The 18038-nt window shown below is 43.7% G+C and overlaps 1 protein-coding gene across 1 annotated transcript in view; it reads right to left on the bottom strand.

Annotated features, from left to right (window-relative positions):
- The window catches only part of LOC311238303 (cadherin-7-like), a gene marked incomplete at both ends in the record, with an annotated part of 370362 nt that overhangs the window by 75357 nt on the left and 276967 nt on the right, over window positions 1-18038 (bottom strand). The window contains one exon of the mRNA XM_084326328.1: window positions 16997-17118. Within this exon, the coding sequence (XP_084182454.1) occupies window positions 16997-17118 (122 nt within the window). The remainder of the gene's footprint in view (window positions 1-16996; window positions 17119-18038) is intronic.

Below are 18038 nucleotides of genomic sequence, written 5' to 3'. Positions count from 1 at the left end.
TGAAAAAAAGTATACTACAGGGCCAGCAAAAAGTAACACATTTTATATATAGTTTTTTAGACTATTCAAATGAGGATGGATGAAAATGTCATTCCTGAATGAGGTAGATCAGGACGTAAACTAGAAAGGCGTGCTTTACATCAGTGTACCACATCACGTTGTAGTTTTGCACACAAATCCAACATAAAACCATGAGAAAAACAACTAACTAAGTAAAATCCAATGAGAACATGTTTTAATGCCAGTAAGGGGATATGTTGAGCGATGATTCCGGGGGTTTACTGGGGACGTGGGGAAGAAGGGAGGGGAGAAGTGGGGGTAGGGTGCCAGATTGGGGGCAGTGGAATGCCAAGAGAGCCCACTCATGTATGTAATGGCTACAATGATGGAAGTGATTGTAGAGTGTGACCCCGGCACCGGTGCCCCGTCCACCCGGTCATAATATCAATTAATGTTATGGCAGAAGACAGACGCACCGATGACCCGTAACAAGTGGCGTCTCCGGAGAGAGGGCCCGGTGCCATGACACCACCTTAATTAGGCCTGGAGAATGGCAGGTCATTCCAACCCCGTGCCCTCCTGTTAATCTATGCTACAGAGTCACGGAGACAAACCCGTGCCCCGCCCCCCGACCACAGGCAAAATGCTATTATTTCATATTTCATCTTTGCACCCCAAGGCCCGCGAACGAGCCGACGTGCGAGACAGCCAGCGGGCGGCTCTCGCTGGGACGCCGGTGAGCAGATGCGGTCGGGAGAAAGCGGTAGCTGTTCACTGCTCTGCTCCCGAGGGTGGACTTAGAGAACAGGATGTTTTAATTAGGAAACAGGGCGGCGCTGAGTCCTACAGCTGACAGGTTACAAGTCCACCCATTCTGGCTAACAGGCAGCTGACGGCTCGTTACGATTCAAAACACGCTTCCGCATTCAAATGTCAACCCCCGCCCTCTTTTGGCTCTGAAATTGTTTTGGGGTGTAAATTTCATGGTGAAATTCACTTCATTATTCAGTCAGAACCTGAAGTCCCGGGAACCAGTGGGATCTGCATTGATGCCTAAAGGCTGTGCTTCGCATTTCATTCAACAGCAATCTGAATTAAGGGGCAAAACGTATAAATAAAAGTAAAAGCGCTTCTAATAATCAATTACGCACAATAATAAGGGAAGATGACAACGACAGCAAATTCATTTCAGCGTGTAACTACAACAATCGCACAACTAAAGGGGTTGAATGCTTGCAGACAGAACTCCTACAATGGATGGGGCGTGTCTTAATAGACTAAAAGCTTATATAAATAACATCTCCTTGAAACTACATTTAAAAAAGGACAAGGTTAAAGTAGAAGACCAGCATGCTCATGCTCACAGAGGTCAATTAAGGCCACTGTAGCCAGGACATTTTTCAAATGTGTTTTATTTTTACGTACCACAACATACTCAGATGGGCTTAGCTGCATGAGTGAGCTCTCAGCTACATGTTGCAGGGTATGACTGTGCAGCATCAAAGCCTTGAGCAGTTTATGAGTACAGTATGTCAGGTTGGGTCAAATCTCATACAGTACAGTCAAGTCACAGGTACTGAACTAGTAGAGCCAACATCCAACTATCAGCTGGTATGGTAAGTAAGTAAATAATTTAGTTATTATTGAGTTATTATCTAATTATTTAGTATTATGGCACCTTTCACAGAGTCACAAAGTGCTTCACAATAATACAAAATAGAAACGAAAAACAATCACACATAAGCAACAAAGACCATAACCTCTTAAGCCCGATCAGCCCGGTACCGGTACAAGATTTATTTCATGTTATAAATAGATTAATACAGTCTGTATTAAGTAATGTTGCGTTTCTTTTTCAAATGTAGCCAAGAGTAAAGACCATAACCCTATCAAAACAGCACTCAACGTGTATATTTTCAGCACTATGTTTGTTTACCAATGATTTTAAGTGTTATTAGCAAATATGAGCTTATTAAAAAAATTGACGATTTAGACGTGAGAAGAAGAAGCCCTCGTGAAATCATTGTAGTCCTAAGAAAGAGGAAACGCAGGGCTTTCGATGGACGTCAGAATTTCATAAAACTACACTAAGCCAGCTCAGACCAGCTGCCTACAACGGAAGTCTAACCATTTTTCACGTAATATTTCTGACGTGATTTTTGTGTTTATATCTCACGGGTCGAACAACCCTCAACATTATTGCCATAAAATACTATGTATATTGTTTCTTTACTTTTATGTGAACATCTAGAAAAAGAACGTGTCGCAATCCGGTGAAAAATGGCGGAGCTATGGACATTATACAAAAGTAACTGTACTTACAGTAGATTTCATTGGATTTGGCCCGATCCATAGATGTATGACTTGGCCATAATAAGGTAATGTATAGGCCCAGGGCTTGACATTAACTTTTCGGCTCACTAGCCACTGTGGCTAGTGGTTTTCCAAAGTCACTAGCCACTCAGCATTTTCACCAGCCAAAAATCCCAGAATCGCGCCCCCACCCAAAAAGTGTCAGTAGTGTGGTGTGATAAAATAACATCTAATCCAATAACATCTGTCCCTACTCAAACATCCCACCCACCCAGACAGTCACACTTTACATTCTTTGTTCCTGTGTAGCTATTTGTGTAATGACAGTATAACAAGTATTGTACTTAGTCATTGTTGCAATGTACTTACTGCATTGAATTGACTCATAGGAATAAGGCCAGGGTTAGGATTAGGAATATAGTTAGGGTTATTGTTAATGTTAAGGAAGTGTAATGCGGTAATTACACTGTGTAACAATGAGCATCTATTCAGTGTGTGTGTGGGGGGGAGAGATAGAGAGGGAGATATAGAGAGACAGAGAGAGAGAGAGAGAGAGAGAGAGAGAGAGAGAGAGAGAGAGAGAGAGAGAGAGAGAGAGAGAGAGAGAGAGAGAGAGAGAGAGAGAGAGAGAGAGAGAGAGAGAGAGAGAGAGAGAGAGAGAGAGGCATCTGGGGCAGCTGTCCATGGTGCTGAACAACTAAGCAACGGACAAGAGCCCGCGCTGATAATGTGCAGCATATTGCAGTGCTCTCTTGACTGAAGAGGGTGGCCAGTACAGTACCACTGGAATTTGTGTAGTGTCCCGTGCCACTGTCAACTAAGATACATACAGTCGGCTTAATTGACATCTCCGCTTGCGTCCCGGACTTCCGGGGAGGATTTATGTTAGTCCCAAATACATATCGTCCCTCGAGCCCTTATGCTTCATTCTTAATGTTAAATGAATGTGGCTAGCTAGCTAACAGACACCGTAATATATTAGTTTAATAATACACGTTACATAATACATGTTAGTTTGTTTAATACTTACTCGCTGTTACGTATTACTTTCACATGGTGGAGGGATACTTACTGTCTGTGGTGCATATTCACATTGTGGTTGTAGTGTGTTGTCACTAATTGGTGGTTTGATTGACACACTGTTTCTTCCTGTTTTTGTTTTCCATGTTATTAAAATGGCCGCCCTTGTAATTGACACAGGTGTGGTGATGAGGCACCACGCCCTACAAAGCAGAGCAGAGTGCAGGCTGCAGTGTCTCCCATTTTCACAAGAGATGTCAGCTCACCAGAGTCTCATCTGCTCTCACTGCTTCTATTTTGCTGTTTGTTCTATTTTGGCCTATGTGCCTTAGTTTTGTTATTGACCTTTGGAGTCTGGAACACCCAGCTCTCACCCTTTTGTCCATTTAAATAGCTGTTCCAATAAATATTGTTATTTTTGATAAACTCCTGTCTTGTCCTGTGTCCACCACTTTGCATTCAAGGCCTACACGAGCCATACTTTAGGCTTGAATGTAACATGGGGGCTCTAGCCGGTCTTCAAACAGGTGAGTATGCTCTTAATTTATAATTTGATTTGGCCACTTATATGCTGTTTAAATATTTAGTTTAGTGGACACCACAAGTAGGTACTTTCATTGTTTTCTGGCTGTGTTTAGCTTCCTGTGTACCACGTAACCCTGGGGCAGTCATTGAAGGGATTAGTACCATATACTTGTCTTGTACTATACTATATACTTGACGGGTATATGGTCGATATGATCTTTGGCTGGTAGCAGGTGTGGTTGAATAAAGCTAGGTCTACAGTACATTAGCTTTCAGTATAGGTAGGTTAGGGGGCCGGAGAATATAATTAGTGTGTTAGGACCTGATGTAAGTATTTTTGTTAGATTAGACATGTGGTGGGCCTAGCAGTGCTTCTTTGACTGCAGTGTAGGTTTTAGAAGCTATTTGTGAGTCATATCAGATTGTAAGGAGCACCTGTTTGAATTGTTTGGATTTGTTTGTTTTTGTTTATTGGATATTGCTTGAGTGTAGCACAGGAGGTTTTGCCTCACTTTGTTTGTGTTGCTGAAGAGCGTTTGTTCCATTATTTTTGGGATAAATATCTATATATATGTGACTCCACAGGGTTAGTCTTGTGGGTGGTATGCATTATTGAGCTTGACCTTTTGGTCCACTATGTGTTATGCCGTGTGTCTTAAATACAGTGATTTGTTTTGCGTGTTGACATGAAATGCTGTGTGTTTTAAACTACTGTTGTGAGTTTAATTGCGTGCTATGTTATGCCGTGTATCTTAAATCACTGTCATTTAATTATGTGCCAACCTTTTTGTGGATACAGGGAAAATTGGAGTTTGAACCCCAGGTCGTAGGAACGGTGGGTGAGTGGCTTGTGTTTAGGATATTGAACTATATCCCTTATTGTGGTGCAATAAGAGCAGCTGCAGTGGTGCTGGTGCTGTACATGTGCAAAGGGATTTTGACATGGCTAGGCAGAAAAGCATGGTTCCGTTTTTTTTGGAAGGGGATGTCGATAGTTTTTTTTTATTATTTGAGGACATAGCTGGCAGTTGCGGCTGGCCAGCAGATAAATTGCTATCCTCATGCAGAGTGCTTTGCACGGTAAGGCGCAGATCGTGTATGCGTCGATGTATCCTAATAATAATGATTATGCTTTGGTGAAACAGGCTTAAGGCCTATGAATTGGTCCCTGAGGCTTACCGCCAGAAATTTAGCAATTTAAGAAAACCAGTGACCAGTGATGTTGATAAATACACCTGTACGTAACCCTGTTGTTCTGTCTCCACTAGATGGCAAAGGAGTGGATGACCTTTACACACCTTTCAGGAGTAAAGGGTTTGTTTCATTGACAGAGGGAGGTCCTAAAGTACCGGTGACAATTCTCTGTGATACTGGCGCATCCCAATCTTTTGTTCAAAGTAGTGTCCTGCCCTTTACGCACCACTCGGAGTTGGGTGCAGGGGTTGTTATTGAGGCTTTTGGAATGCACACGATGAATGTGCCGCTGCATAATGTCTTTCTTGATTGTGCCCTAGTGTCAGGACCAGTGGTGATCGGAGTGGCGACTGGCAAACTCCCTATGCAGGGGGTAACGTTGCTCTTGGGCAATGACTTGGCTGGAGGTAAAGTACTAGTGAAACCGAAGGTGACGTGCGTGCCAGATACTCAAGTGGCGGAGCAGTATCTCGAAGGCTTCCCAGCCTTTATAGTGGCTGAGGCCACGGACGAATTGGAGGTGGAGAATGAGGAGGATGAGAGTGAGGAGGATGTTGCTAATTCATGTGGCACCATTTCTGATATTTCATGTGGCACCATGCTGGTTGAGGAGGCTACGAGGCCAGAATTGGGCTGCCAGCCTTCCTACAGTGGCTCTAACATTCGTGATGTGTCACTTTTCAGCGGTGATGATCCCGGTATGTCGGTTGGTGGTTCTGATGTTTGTTCACTTGACCGCATTGACAATCTGCCAGGCACTGGGTATGCTAGTCGACCTAGTTACCTGTGTCCTGTACAGCTAGGTTCACGACCTAGCCTACGGTGTGGCAACCTTTTTGATCGTGTGTCTCCGTTTTGTGTCACGACGATGTTACTGTGTGTGCCACCATTTTGGCTCATGACAGTGGAAACAAATCGGGCACCTTTTTGTCTCATGACACTGTTGCTGTCTGTGACACCATTGTTGCTCATGACGGTCCTATTTTTTGTGACACGGTTTTGGCTCATGACGGTGCTAATTTTTGTGGCACCATTTTGAGTCGCAATGTTGATGAGTGTGCCACCATTTTGGTTCCTGACCATGCTGTTTTTTGTGACACCATTTTGGGTGGTGCTCAAGATATTTTTGTGCCTGATGTGATGTTGCTATGTTCCAGGGACGGTGAGGACGTGCCTGCTCTGGATGTTCGTGAATCACAGTCTCCTGTACAGCTAACAGGGGTACAGCCCTCAGTGCAGTCTCCTGTACTGGCAGTGCCAGGTGGGGAGGGGTTGGGCGCTGTGTTGGTACCGGGGGAGTATGCTGATTTTGGTTTTCCTGTTGGTTGTCCTAAGCGCGATGAGTTTGTTTTTTCTCGAGTGAGTGGTTCCAGTTTGCTGTCTACTTTTGACGGGTCGGTATCGGTGGAGCGGCCTGTTGAGGTGGAGCCTGTGTTTTGTTTTCCTGTTTTCTGTCCTGAGAGCAGTGGGTCTCATGCTGACTCCAGTTTATTGTCTCTGTTTGTCAGGTCTGTATCGGCGGAGGGACCTGTTGTCATGAGTTTGTTTGGTGATGTGTTGGTGGGTGGATTGACTTCTAGGCCTTGCGCCTCGGTAGGGGCTGAGTGGGGTTTGGTTGCCCGGATGTTTCCACCAGCTCCGCTCCATCCAGGCCTAGCTGAATACATTTTGGAGGGGTCTCGCTTGAGCGGGTATCAGGACAGGGTTGTTTGTGCTAAACAACGGTGTCAAATGTTCCTCAGCAGGGAGCATTCGACTGAGTTAAGGGTCGTGTTCGACAGGGGCCGACCCATTGTCACTTTGTGGTAGTGCCTCACGGTATTTCCGGATTCGTGGGTCACGTTTTTTTTTTATGTACAGTTGAGTGTGACTCTTGACCGGGGCTCACACTCGACACAGTACAGGCGCTGCACATGTTAGAGTGTGTGGTTGCATTTTTTATAGGTAAGGTTGGTAAGTATCCCCTTATTTATTTATGTTCATTCTCTTGGTGATGGTTTCTTTGGGCTATAGTTGGGAGAAGAACATAAATCTTCGGTGTGGGGGTGTTACGTATTACTTTCACATGGTGGAGGGATACTTACTGTCTGTGGTGCATATTCACATTGTGGTTGTAGTGTGTTGTCACTAATTGGTGGTTTGATTGACACACTGTTTCTTCCTGTTTTTGTTTTCCATGTTATTAAAATGGCCGCCCTTGTAATTGACACAGGTGTGGTGATGAGGCACCACGCCCTACAAAGCAGAGCAGAGTGCAGGCTGCAGTGTCTCCCATTTTCACAAGAGATGTCAGCTCACCAGAGTCTCATCTGCTCTCACTGCTTCTATTTTGCTGTTTGTTCTATTTTGGCCTATGTGCCTTAGTTTTGTTATTGACCTTTGGAGTCTGGAACACCCAGCTCTCACCCTTTTGTCCATTTAAATAGCTGTTCCAATAAATATTGTTATTTTTGATAAACTCCTGTCTTGTCCTGTGTCCACCACTTTGCATTCAAGGCCTACACGAGCCATACTTTAGGCTTGAATGTAACACTCGCACATCCACAAATAGTCGGTGAAGGAAGGGTCTGCCTTTCTTCCCGATTGCGTGAACGCTGCAGAACATTGTAACGTTAGCTAACTGTTTTGCTAGTGTAAACTATGGATGAGTCGGTCGCACTAACCAGTTGAGCTAACGGGTCCTCCTAGTCTAATGTGAGCTATTAACGTTAACAGCATTAGTTCAGCTGTCAGCTGAGGCGACGCACGCGACAGGGCGAAGTGGATGGGCCAATGGAATGAGCACACCGTGCCCACCCAGTCCTCGTGGGAGTTGTAGTATTATGTAGTACCACCTGGATTGACTTAATTATTGCAGATGCCTTTTGTAGACTACAATGTTTTTTTTTCCATAGAAAAAAAGCCACACGCCACCTTGGTGGGTAGAATTACGGAGTTACCCGCCACTGCCGAATTCTACCCACATTTGGCGGGTGGCGGGTGTTAATGTCAAGCCCTGTATAGGCCTGATATTCTATATTCATATTTCAAATTGCATGTATCCGGATGGCAAAATGCAGTACTGTATCTACAAAAAACCCTGTACACTTGATCTGAAGAAGGTGCTGAATGAGCTCAGTGGCAATTCACGTCTGGTCAATGTTAGCATGGTGTTATTCACTGTTACGTGTGGGGGGGAAACCCTTATGTTTGAGCCCTGATCAGGCATTCCTAGTGTGATGTGTTATGTCTAGCTGTAGTTCCCTGTCCTGGTTTCGTAGTCCTTATCATTTTCCCTCCCAGGTGTACCCATTTGTAATCAACCCAGGTGTGTCTCGTCTCGTCATTCCCTCATGTATAATTGTTCTGTCTTCCCCTGCGTCTGTTGCTGATCCTGTCTGTGCAGTTCTGTGTTTTTGTTTGTCATTATTTTATATTTCTTTCTGATCACAAACCATGGTAATTATCAATTAAATATCTTTTGTTGGTTACTTTGGCTACCGTCTCCTTATTATGTTACATTGACCAGACAACGAGCCTTCTTTCAGTCAATGGTAACGTAATCACCGCACAGGTGATTGATTGAATGAAAATGTTATTAACAGATTGCAGAATGTTCAACTGGAGAGGAGCTCAGATGATCAGTCCGGAAATGTATGTTTATTTTTTTTATTTGATCAGCTGTGCCTGTGAGTCCGGCGGGGGAGAATGTTGGTGTGTTTGTTGGTGCGTGTGTGTGTGTCGGCGACACGCGTGTGTGTGTCTTTCCATTGGTTTCATTTGGTTAACATTATTGGGCGAACAAAAAAACGAAAGAAAACTGTAAAATTGTAATGACCCTGCAGCTGTTCCAATGTAAATGTGCCTTCCTCCGTGCACTTTCACCCGCTCAGAAGTCGGACTCGGTGTGCTCAGCCACTCGCGCTGTTCTCGCACGGAACCCGCGAGTGCCTGCATGTGCGACTGGTGTTTGCACTGTGAGGCGTATTCTTCGTATGGCTGCACATACCGCACTGTGACGGCCGTACCGTAAATCCGCGGGACGAATACACGTACCGTTACACCCCTAACGTTTAGGCACATTTTCTGAAAATATAGCTTAAGAGTAGAGATGCTCGATAAATTGGATTTTTTACCGATACCGATATACAGTAGCGGCCCGTACTATCTACTGTTGGGTGGTCGCAGGGGGTTCACGTTAGGTAACGTTGTAAAAATGTAACGTTAATAAATGCTCTGGAGCAATCTCTCTCTCTGTCTCTCGGATCAATCCAATAAAATAATTAACACATGTATATGTTGTCATTTTAAACAACTCACCATTCATTCATTCATCCATTATGCATCAGCAGCAGCTAAAATAATGTTATAGTTCACAACACAGCAGCGCGTTTTGAATCGCTATTATCATCTCAGCAAGCCAAGCACCGTCAATACTTTCCGTAGCCGCATTTCTCTGAGACACAGGAAGCATCGCTGTGTTGAGAGAGCGAGAGCGAGAGCGAGAGAGAGAGAGAGCGAGAGAGAGAGAGAGAGACTCACTGTTTAGTCGAAACGTCCAGGGCAGGAGGGCTTGATAAAGTGTATAATCCACTGTCCCAGACTGTTGATGTATATCCAGACCACTGTCCAGACTGCATCCGCCATATAGCTTGTTGTTAGCGAAGTGTTAGCACCACACAACACATAACACAAGTACTGTGATGATGTCTTTGCCCATTTCCGTGTCGAACAGACTGCAAACTACCTGGCGTTCTATCGCCCTGCTCTAAGACAAACTCTAACCTTAACCAACTTTAAAAGAGTGCCTAAGCTTAACCGTCGAAAGAACTTGCCGTCACGCTCTAAGACAAATAGCTGCATGATCACAACAACACAAGTTACACAATAGCTACAACAGAAACTGACGTCGGCCAATCAGAGAGCGTCTCCGCGAAATGCGGCTACGGAAATTCTAGACGCTGCTAAGGCTGCTTGCCTAGACCGCTTCAAATCTCGCCCAGCTTCCATCATAAACATCATATTTCAACGCACAGCGCGTTACGCACTGATTGGCTGCGACGGATACAGCGATGAAACAGTGACGCGCACTCAGAGCACTATTGCGTCTAGCCCGGGCCGAGAGAAATACGGCTAGGAGAAATGCGGCTATGCGACAGTGAGTCACTTCCTGTTCAGGAAAACGATTATTTTTATTTGATATATTAACGTTATATTGTGCATTGGAAACACAAACATACTTAAAATGAGTAAATATTATTCATTTTAAACATGTTTATATTATTTATAGGGCTATAAAACAAAAAACTAAAAAAATATTTCTTGTTCTTCTCTCTTTTAACCAGGGGGGGGGGGGCGGCGCCCAAGAACCCCTAGTGGCGAGCCGCCACTGCCGATATACCGATATTGTCCAACTCTTAATTTCCGATACCGATATCAACTGATACCGATATATGCAGGGTTCCCCCCCCCCCCCCCCCCAAAAAAATTTGAATAATTTCAGGTAATTAACATTACATATCTCTTGTTGTGGAATTAACACAACATTATGCATACTTTTGACAATACATAAAATCAGAATTTGTTCTTACTTGTTTGCCTGGGTAAATAAAGGTTATAGAAATGTAAAAAAATGTAAATTTATTTTTTATTTTTTTATTTTTTTAAACCGATACCGATATTTTTCGATATCACATTTTAATGCCGATATCGGCCGATAATATCGGTAGGCCGATAATATCGGACATCCCTACTTAAGAGGTTAAAAAAACACTCTTTTACAGAACAAAGGCCAATTTGAATACACACGTCTTCAGCTGCTTTTTAAAGGCATCAACAGAGAACGCAGAGCGTATGTCTATAGGAAGAGTGTTCAACAACGTCGAAGCCACAACTTCAAAGGCACGATCACCTTTTGTTTTGAGTCGAGAGCGAGGGACAGCCAGTAAGCCCTGGTCAGAAGACCTACAGTAAGTGACCTACTGGTGATATATATGGATCAATCAGGTCACAGATGTAGAAGTGGCTGACCATGCATGGCACCTATATGTGAAAATAAGTACCTTAAAATTAATCGTAAATTTTGTGGGAAGCCAGTGTAAGGAATATAGGATGGGTGTGACCTGCTGGACCTGGTCAATAGCCTTGCAGCAGAGTTCTGGACCATTTGTAGATGGTTCAGGGACGACTTGCTGAGGCAGGTGAAAATGATATTGGTATATCTACCATTGAATTAATTGGATGGTGGATTCACAGTATAACCAACTCTTCATAATACTCTATATCCATCTCCTTAAAGCTTCAACATGTAGAATAGGTCAATATCAATACTTAGCTGATGCTTTTATCCAAAGTGACTTACATATTCTGTACAACAAGTCAGCAGGAATGGTACAACTCTGGCAGCTAAGGGTAAGTAACATCGTTCATCAAAGAGTACTGTATATAATCAGGGCTTAATTTGACCTCCCAGATTGGGACCAGCACTTATTTGATCGGATCCAGCACCTCTTCTGTCACCGTCATCATTTTGTGTAAAACGTGTAAGATTTAATGTTACGTGTTCAGACATTCTTTTATTTACCATTCAAGTATAAAGAAATAAACAAATTTAAATGAGAAACGTAAAGGTTATGCAGTGACCTACTGCTAGCTAGCCTACTTCATGTTGACTGTGTGAAGTAAGCAACTCTCACCAACACGGTGGAAAACTGGTAAAATGTCAAAAAGGAAGTTGTATATGTAGAGCTTTTGACAAACCAGTCGGACCCTTCGGGTCAACGTCATTTAGTAGAATCAACAGGCTGGCGGCAGGTCATGGATTATACACACAGTAAGTCTGTACAAGACCCTGGGAATAACGTTACGAAGCAGGCAGAAAGAGGCAGAGCGGTCCATGGCTGTTTTGTGGGCTGTTTTGGACAAATGAACGGTATGATGAAAGGGATAAAATGTATGAGCATGGTTTTATTGACATTCTCTGAGTAGTGTTGATGATTGATAAGAGGGATTATCAATCATTATTATTATTGATGACGAGGCCTATTGACGATGATGAGGATGAGGAGTAGGCTAGGCCATGGCATACTAGGCAGTGAATGAGGGAATGCAATGCACTGTTTGCTGGCAAGAGGTTTAACATCCATACTTGTTTGTCTAAATATTTTGGCATACTGTAAGTTCCATAGCTATTGGGCATTTACTGTGTGTGGTAGTTGGTTAATTAGAGCAAAATTTTAGCATTTTTAGATGATATATTAGATTAGATTTAGATCATTGGATTATTAGATTATATATTGTAACTCTATTTATTGTATGGCAAATCTAACTGAGAGGGCATACATACCCTCATCTTGCACCTTGTTGCCCATATGTGCATTTCCAGATATTGTTATATTGTTTACACTGCCCTTTTATTCTATTTTTATTTTTACTTCTCCACTGTACTATAATTCTATGACCTGTACCATGTCTTCTACTACCTGTACCTCCCCTCCCCCTCCCCCATGCTGCCATGATGCCTGAATTTCCCCAAGGGGATCAATAAAGGAATATCTTATTATACGTCCCATAGTTGTGGGCATAATAGTGCATAGTTTAGGCTCAGAAGATGCACCAATATTCTTCACTCTGTAACATATGGCACTGTTTATTATTCTTGTTCAGTTTGAGCACAGCAGCACCCAGTCTATGCTCCAGGAACTGTGGTTTGCATGTGTTCCCTGACTTTCATCAACACCCTCTCTGTGTTCCAGCACCTCCTGATTTACAAATGAAGCACTATATATAAGTGTATACAGGTACTGAGCGACTAACTGTCTAAAGTCAGTGTTGGACTGTGTAGTCATTCACAGCTATACTAGTCTTGTTTAAAGGTGATAATATCAACGTTTAAAATATTCACATTTAATCTGAATACTGCATACTGCTTCTATATACCTACATATACACCTGCATATAACCCATGTAACTTGTGCCATATATATATCAACATCTGTCTGTACATACATGCACATAATACTTTCACATATCTGTAAATACTGTACATATCCCTACTCTACTCTTACTAGTTGCACTGCTGGCCAGTATGCCTACTACCATAGTGTCTTTATACCTGTATCACTGTACATATTAATACTATAACTCTGTACATTCATCTGATTAGCACTACACTCAGTAGTACTATTTTATACCCAGTTTAATCACCTGTACATACTATACTATATTATTGCACTTTACTGTTAAATTTGCACTCTGGTTGGATGCCAAACTAATTTTCGTTGTACTGTACTTGTGCTGTATAATGACAATACATTTGAATCTTACCTAATCTATTTGACACTGAATAATACATCAATAGCATTGCAATTCGACACATGGCCGCAGTACTTTAACTACCACTAGACCACCGTCGGGTGAACAGACGGGCACGCTGAGATGACTTATCCGTCACCAGCAGCTCCTCAATTTACGGCGCAGCAGCTCCTGGCCACACCCGGAGGAGGTATTGAGTAAGCAGTCTGGTTCGGCTGAGCAGTTACCCTTTTGTACCCTTTTTCCTGCTGATGATGCTGCCGTGGAGCGTGTCCATGCTCTGTAGGCTGGTTGGGATGCAGTGGGAGAAGGAGATGACTTTGTTCTAAGCATCACCACTAACAACAAGCTGTGCGTTGTTGTCTCCTTCATGCTCTACAGATGGGTGTGCGTGCGGCACCCGAGGGGCAAAAAGGAAATGTAAATCCTGATCAGAACAATGGGGCAGACTACAATAGATTTGCATTTGTCAGCCATGACCAGCGATCTAAACAGTCAATCCTGTTTCTCAGCCAAGGAAACTGTGTAACAGGTGAAAGAATCACTCACAGCCATGGTGATTTGGCAAAATGGTATCCGGCCATTTTTGTTTGGAACAACTTTTTGTCGGGGGGGGGGGGGGGGGGGGTCATGGTCATGGGGGTTGGGAGGTCATGGTTTCTCCATAGAGCAGCAGCTCAGCGCAGGTTTAGGCTGGTAAAGCTATGCCTCCTAAAGTGTGAAAACGGAAGTACAGGAAGTACCGGCTACATGCTTTCCGGTTTCGACAAAACAATTATAGAAATGCGTGAAGTGCACAATATTTCCTCGTTTAAGCCACTGCAACGGTTTGCCTGAAGAATTTACTACATGACCGGGACGTTCTAGCTTGTTTGCCGACAGGAATCGGGAAAAGTTTGGTCCGTTCGGAGACAGCTTCCAGGGGAAGTACATACACCGGAAATTCACACTTTCGGCCGTAGTGCTTTACCAGTCTTTATCTCACGGATGAGATAAAACTGGGAACGAGGTTAGCGCAGGTTAGGGGCAACAAAGTCATGTGATTCAGGGGGTATTGCTGATTGGTGTGTTTACTGTAGCCTGTACGTGGGGATGATCTCTTGGTATTTACATTCCAAGGCCAATGTTAGCTATGGGCATGGGTGGGTTCAGCCCACCCAAAATGTGTGTTCAGCCAATGGAAAAACACCACAGAAAATACCTGTATTGTTTCTAACTTATGAAGGGCCAGCCTCCAAACTCGCCCACTGCCCACCCCCTCTTTGTCGTGGCACAAACACACAGAGCTCTGACGCAGAGTGGTTGTGTCTCAATTACAAGGTAGCTTGCTTTCACCTTGTTACATGAAAAGGTTCATAACAAATACCTTATTTGGCTGCAGGTAACAGAAAAATTATTAGTTTGAGACTGAAGCCAAAGAAATAAAAAATTAAAAGAAAAATTAAAAATAAAAAAGTTGACATGATAAATAATTTGCGCACATCCGAAACTCAAACAGAGCAGACTGTGTCTAAAAAGCTGCGTCTAAAAAGGATTCCGTAGCCTATTTCATTCTGAATATTATAATAAAGCTGGTAATGATTTTCAGGGTATAGCCTAATTATTTGTTATTCAAATCACAGAAATAGAATAATTTATATATGATTCCAATTTAATTTATGCAAGCCTGTTTTAAATGGCAAGGCTACAAGTAGACTACTAGAGTATGGAGCTCCTGCACCATCCTATGGGGCGACAGTGGCTCAGGAGGTAGAGCGGTCGTCTGGTAGTTTGTCCTTGAGCAAAACACTTAACCCCTAATTGCTCCCGATGAGCAGGGTGGCACCTCGCATGGTTGCCTCCACCATCGGTGTGTGAATGTGGTGAATGGGTGAATGTGAGGAACAAAAATTGTAAAGCGTTTTTGATAAAAGCGCTATATAAATGCACCATTTACCATTTACAATGTTACCTTTGCCACATCAGGTCACACAATACCACAACACTGCTGCTGCGCTGTTCAGTTATGATGAAACAGTAGCCTGCTGCCGTTAACTGTTGAACACTATCTGTTGGCTACTGACAAAGCCTGCATTCGAGTGCGTAGCCTAGAAGACAGAAAGTTAGAAGGGAAAGCGGACAGCATCATGAAACGACTTTTCAAAAGTTTACTCTAAACGTGGCCAGATTGAGAGCAATACACAGGGGCGGCAGGTAACGTGGGCTCCACCTTCCCTACATTTATCCAACATATATTTTCTTTCTTTCTGGTAGGCTAGGTTTATTCTTTTCTGATACGATAATGAGAATGTGTTTGCATTCCCCAGCAACAGAGATTCTCCACATGTGTTTCACTCTGAACTTAATTTACTCTTGAACTAAAGGAATATATACATATATCAGATACATATCTTTAGAAATGTGATACAGCAACACAGATGGAGGTATGGTAAGGAGGGGCTGCATCCTGGATGGGAAAATAACCCCACCATGGCCACAGCTAAAGGAGGCAAACATACACATGAAATATCCTCTCATTTTGCAAATGAAATCCTTTGCTATTCTTGTACACCCTCCCGTGAGCTCAATGACAAACAACTGGAGTAGGAAATGCAAATAACATATTTAAAAGGGCCTAATAGCCATTCCCAATACAATGCATCATTCTGATCAATTGTACTTATTCAGTTCTGCACGCCTGCTTCTCCCTTTGCCTCTGATTGTGTTTTCCAAATGCCAACTGCAGACAAATCACCAGCGCAGATTCACAAGTCATTTAGCAACAATGAGGCCAAATGCTAAACATGGGGAAAATGCGATGCACGGCTTCAGTGACTGATACGCTGACCTCCTCCCTCCCTCCTCAGCGCCAAAACCTCTTCTTGTTCCGTTTGCATGATGTTGTGATGTATTTTCTGCACCAGTGACCTGCACCAGCGATCCTCTTAATTATAATGGACTCAGACAGACAACCACTCCACTCCACTCCGCCATGAAATATCATATTAGCGCAAAGCTATTATTGTGGAGTCAGACCACAGGCACCATCCGTAATTTAGTTGGCATCGACAGTGAGGAGTGAGAGATACCATCTCAAATGAATGATAATGCCAATGATACCTGCTATGTAATCTTTAGGACCAGACCCATACTGATGAGACCATCTCCCTGAAATGACCGCAGAGCCTCTGAAATAGCTATGGTAGAAATTCCTGGACACAAGAAATACTTCCGAGAGACGGTCACTTGTTGGCCAAGTTGCATCGTCATAATTGTATGTTTATTAACCTAACCCTTACCTCAACCCTAACCTTAACTTCAGTGGAGACCTCACGTCCCACCCTTGCTGGTTCTCGGGCTGTATATGTACCGCTACGCTTTGCTAGTTTCCTATCACAGCCGGGCAAATTAACATAGACATAGAAATTATCTTTTGATCTCTTGGGCATGTGGGGTGTCATTTGTCATTTGTCATTTTATTTTACATACTCAGTCTGTCTCTTTTTTTGTCTGAGTACATCCTTACTCATATGTTATATTCCTCAACAATATTGCAGGAATCAAACCGGGAACCTCCAGATTACCAGACGACTGCTATACCTCCTGAGCCACTGTCGCATAGAAAAAGGGGCTGAGGAGGAGAAAGCACAGAGCTGTTTCTTCTGCGTCTTACCTGTCCCGGTGCGGCGTCCTCGCAGAGGAGGGTCTCATAGTCTATAGCGAAGACAGGGGCATTATCATTTATGTCCAGCACTGTGATGAGAGCAACGCCTTTTCCAATCTGGGTGGGATCCTCTGAATAACAGAGAGAGAGAGAGAGAGAGAGAGAGAGAGAGAGAGAGAGAGAGAGAGAGAGAGAGAGAGAGAGAGAGAGAGAGAGAGAGAGAGAGAGAGAGAGAGAGAGAGAGAGAGAGAGAGAGAGAGAGAGAGAGAGAGAGAGAGAGAGAGAGAGAGAGAGAGAGAGAGACCAAATTAATGTCAGAGCTTTCACCGAACTTTCTTCTTTAAACACTTTTCGCCTTGACTTAACTTTGTGTTTATGCTCTCAGCCAATTTATGGAATATTGATCTGTCTCATGTGTTTTTAATTAATCACAAAGGTCGAGCGAAATGAAGCAACCGAGCCAGAAAAGTGCTGCACTAATGAAATATGCAATTCTCTCCCCATCATCTGGCATCCTTAGCTCCTCTGGTGGGGATCAGCCAAAGTGATCAGCCAGCTAATTACACACGGTCCGCTGGCCCGACAGGCTACGCGTACGAACAAGCAATCATTGCGCCGGGCGGCCTCTGCCTCCCTGACACACGCTGATGGCTAAATGGCTATGTCTGGGTAGAAGATGATGATTTAGCCAGGCGTCGCTGCCGCGCTGATGAGAGATGACGGTGCTGACATTCGGGGGAGGGGGAAGGGGTGGGGGGAGGCCGATTTGACGGTGATAAAAGGGACACGCCGTGCCTCGGGGCACAGATTTGTTGTCGTTTTGGCGTGGTCGGGGCAGAGCGGATGAGATGCGACTGACTGCAGCTCAAATGCACAGCATCCCTCAGCCAGGGAGGCCTTCTCTTTAGTCACACGGATCCCATTACTATAAATACTGTACTCCACAGCAGAGGAAACTGTTGCCAGTCCATGGAATCACGAAGATGCTTTCAACTGAAAACAGAACACAAGTGTCTCTATGTGTCATAAGCCAGTGTCGCATATGCAAGAG

The sequence above is a fragment of the Notolepis coatsorum genome (assembly GCF_963971535.1).
Source record: "Notolepis coatsorum genome assembly, chromosome: 12".
Classification (NCBI taxonomy): Eukaryota; Metazoa; Chordata; class Actinopteri; order Aulopiformes; family Paralepididae; genus Notolepis; species Notolepis coatsorum.
Note: the sequence above shows the minus strand (reverse complement) of the source record. Positions and strands in the feature narration are given on the sequence as shown.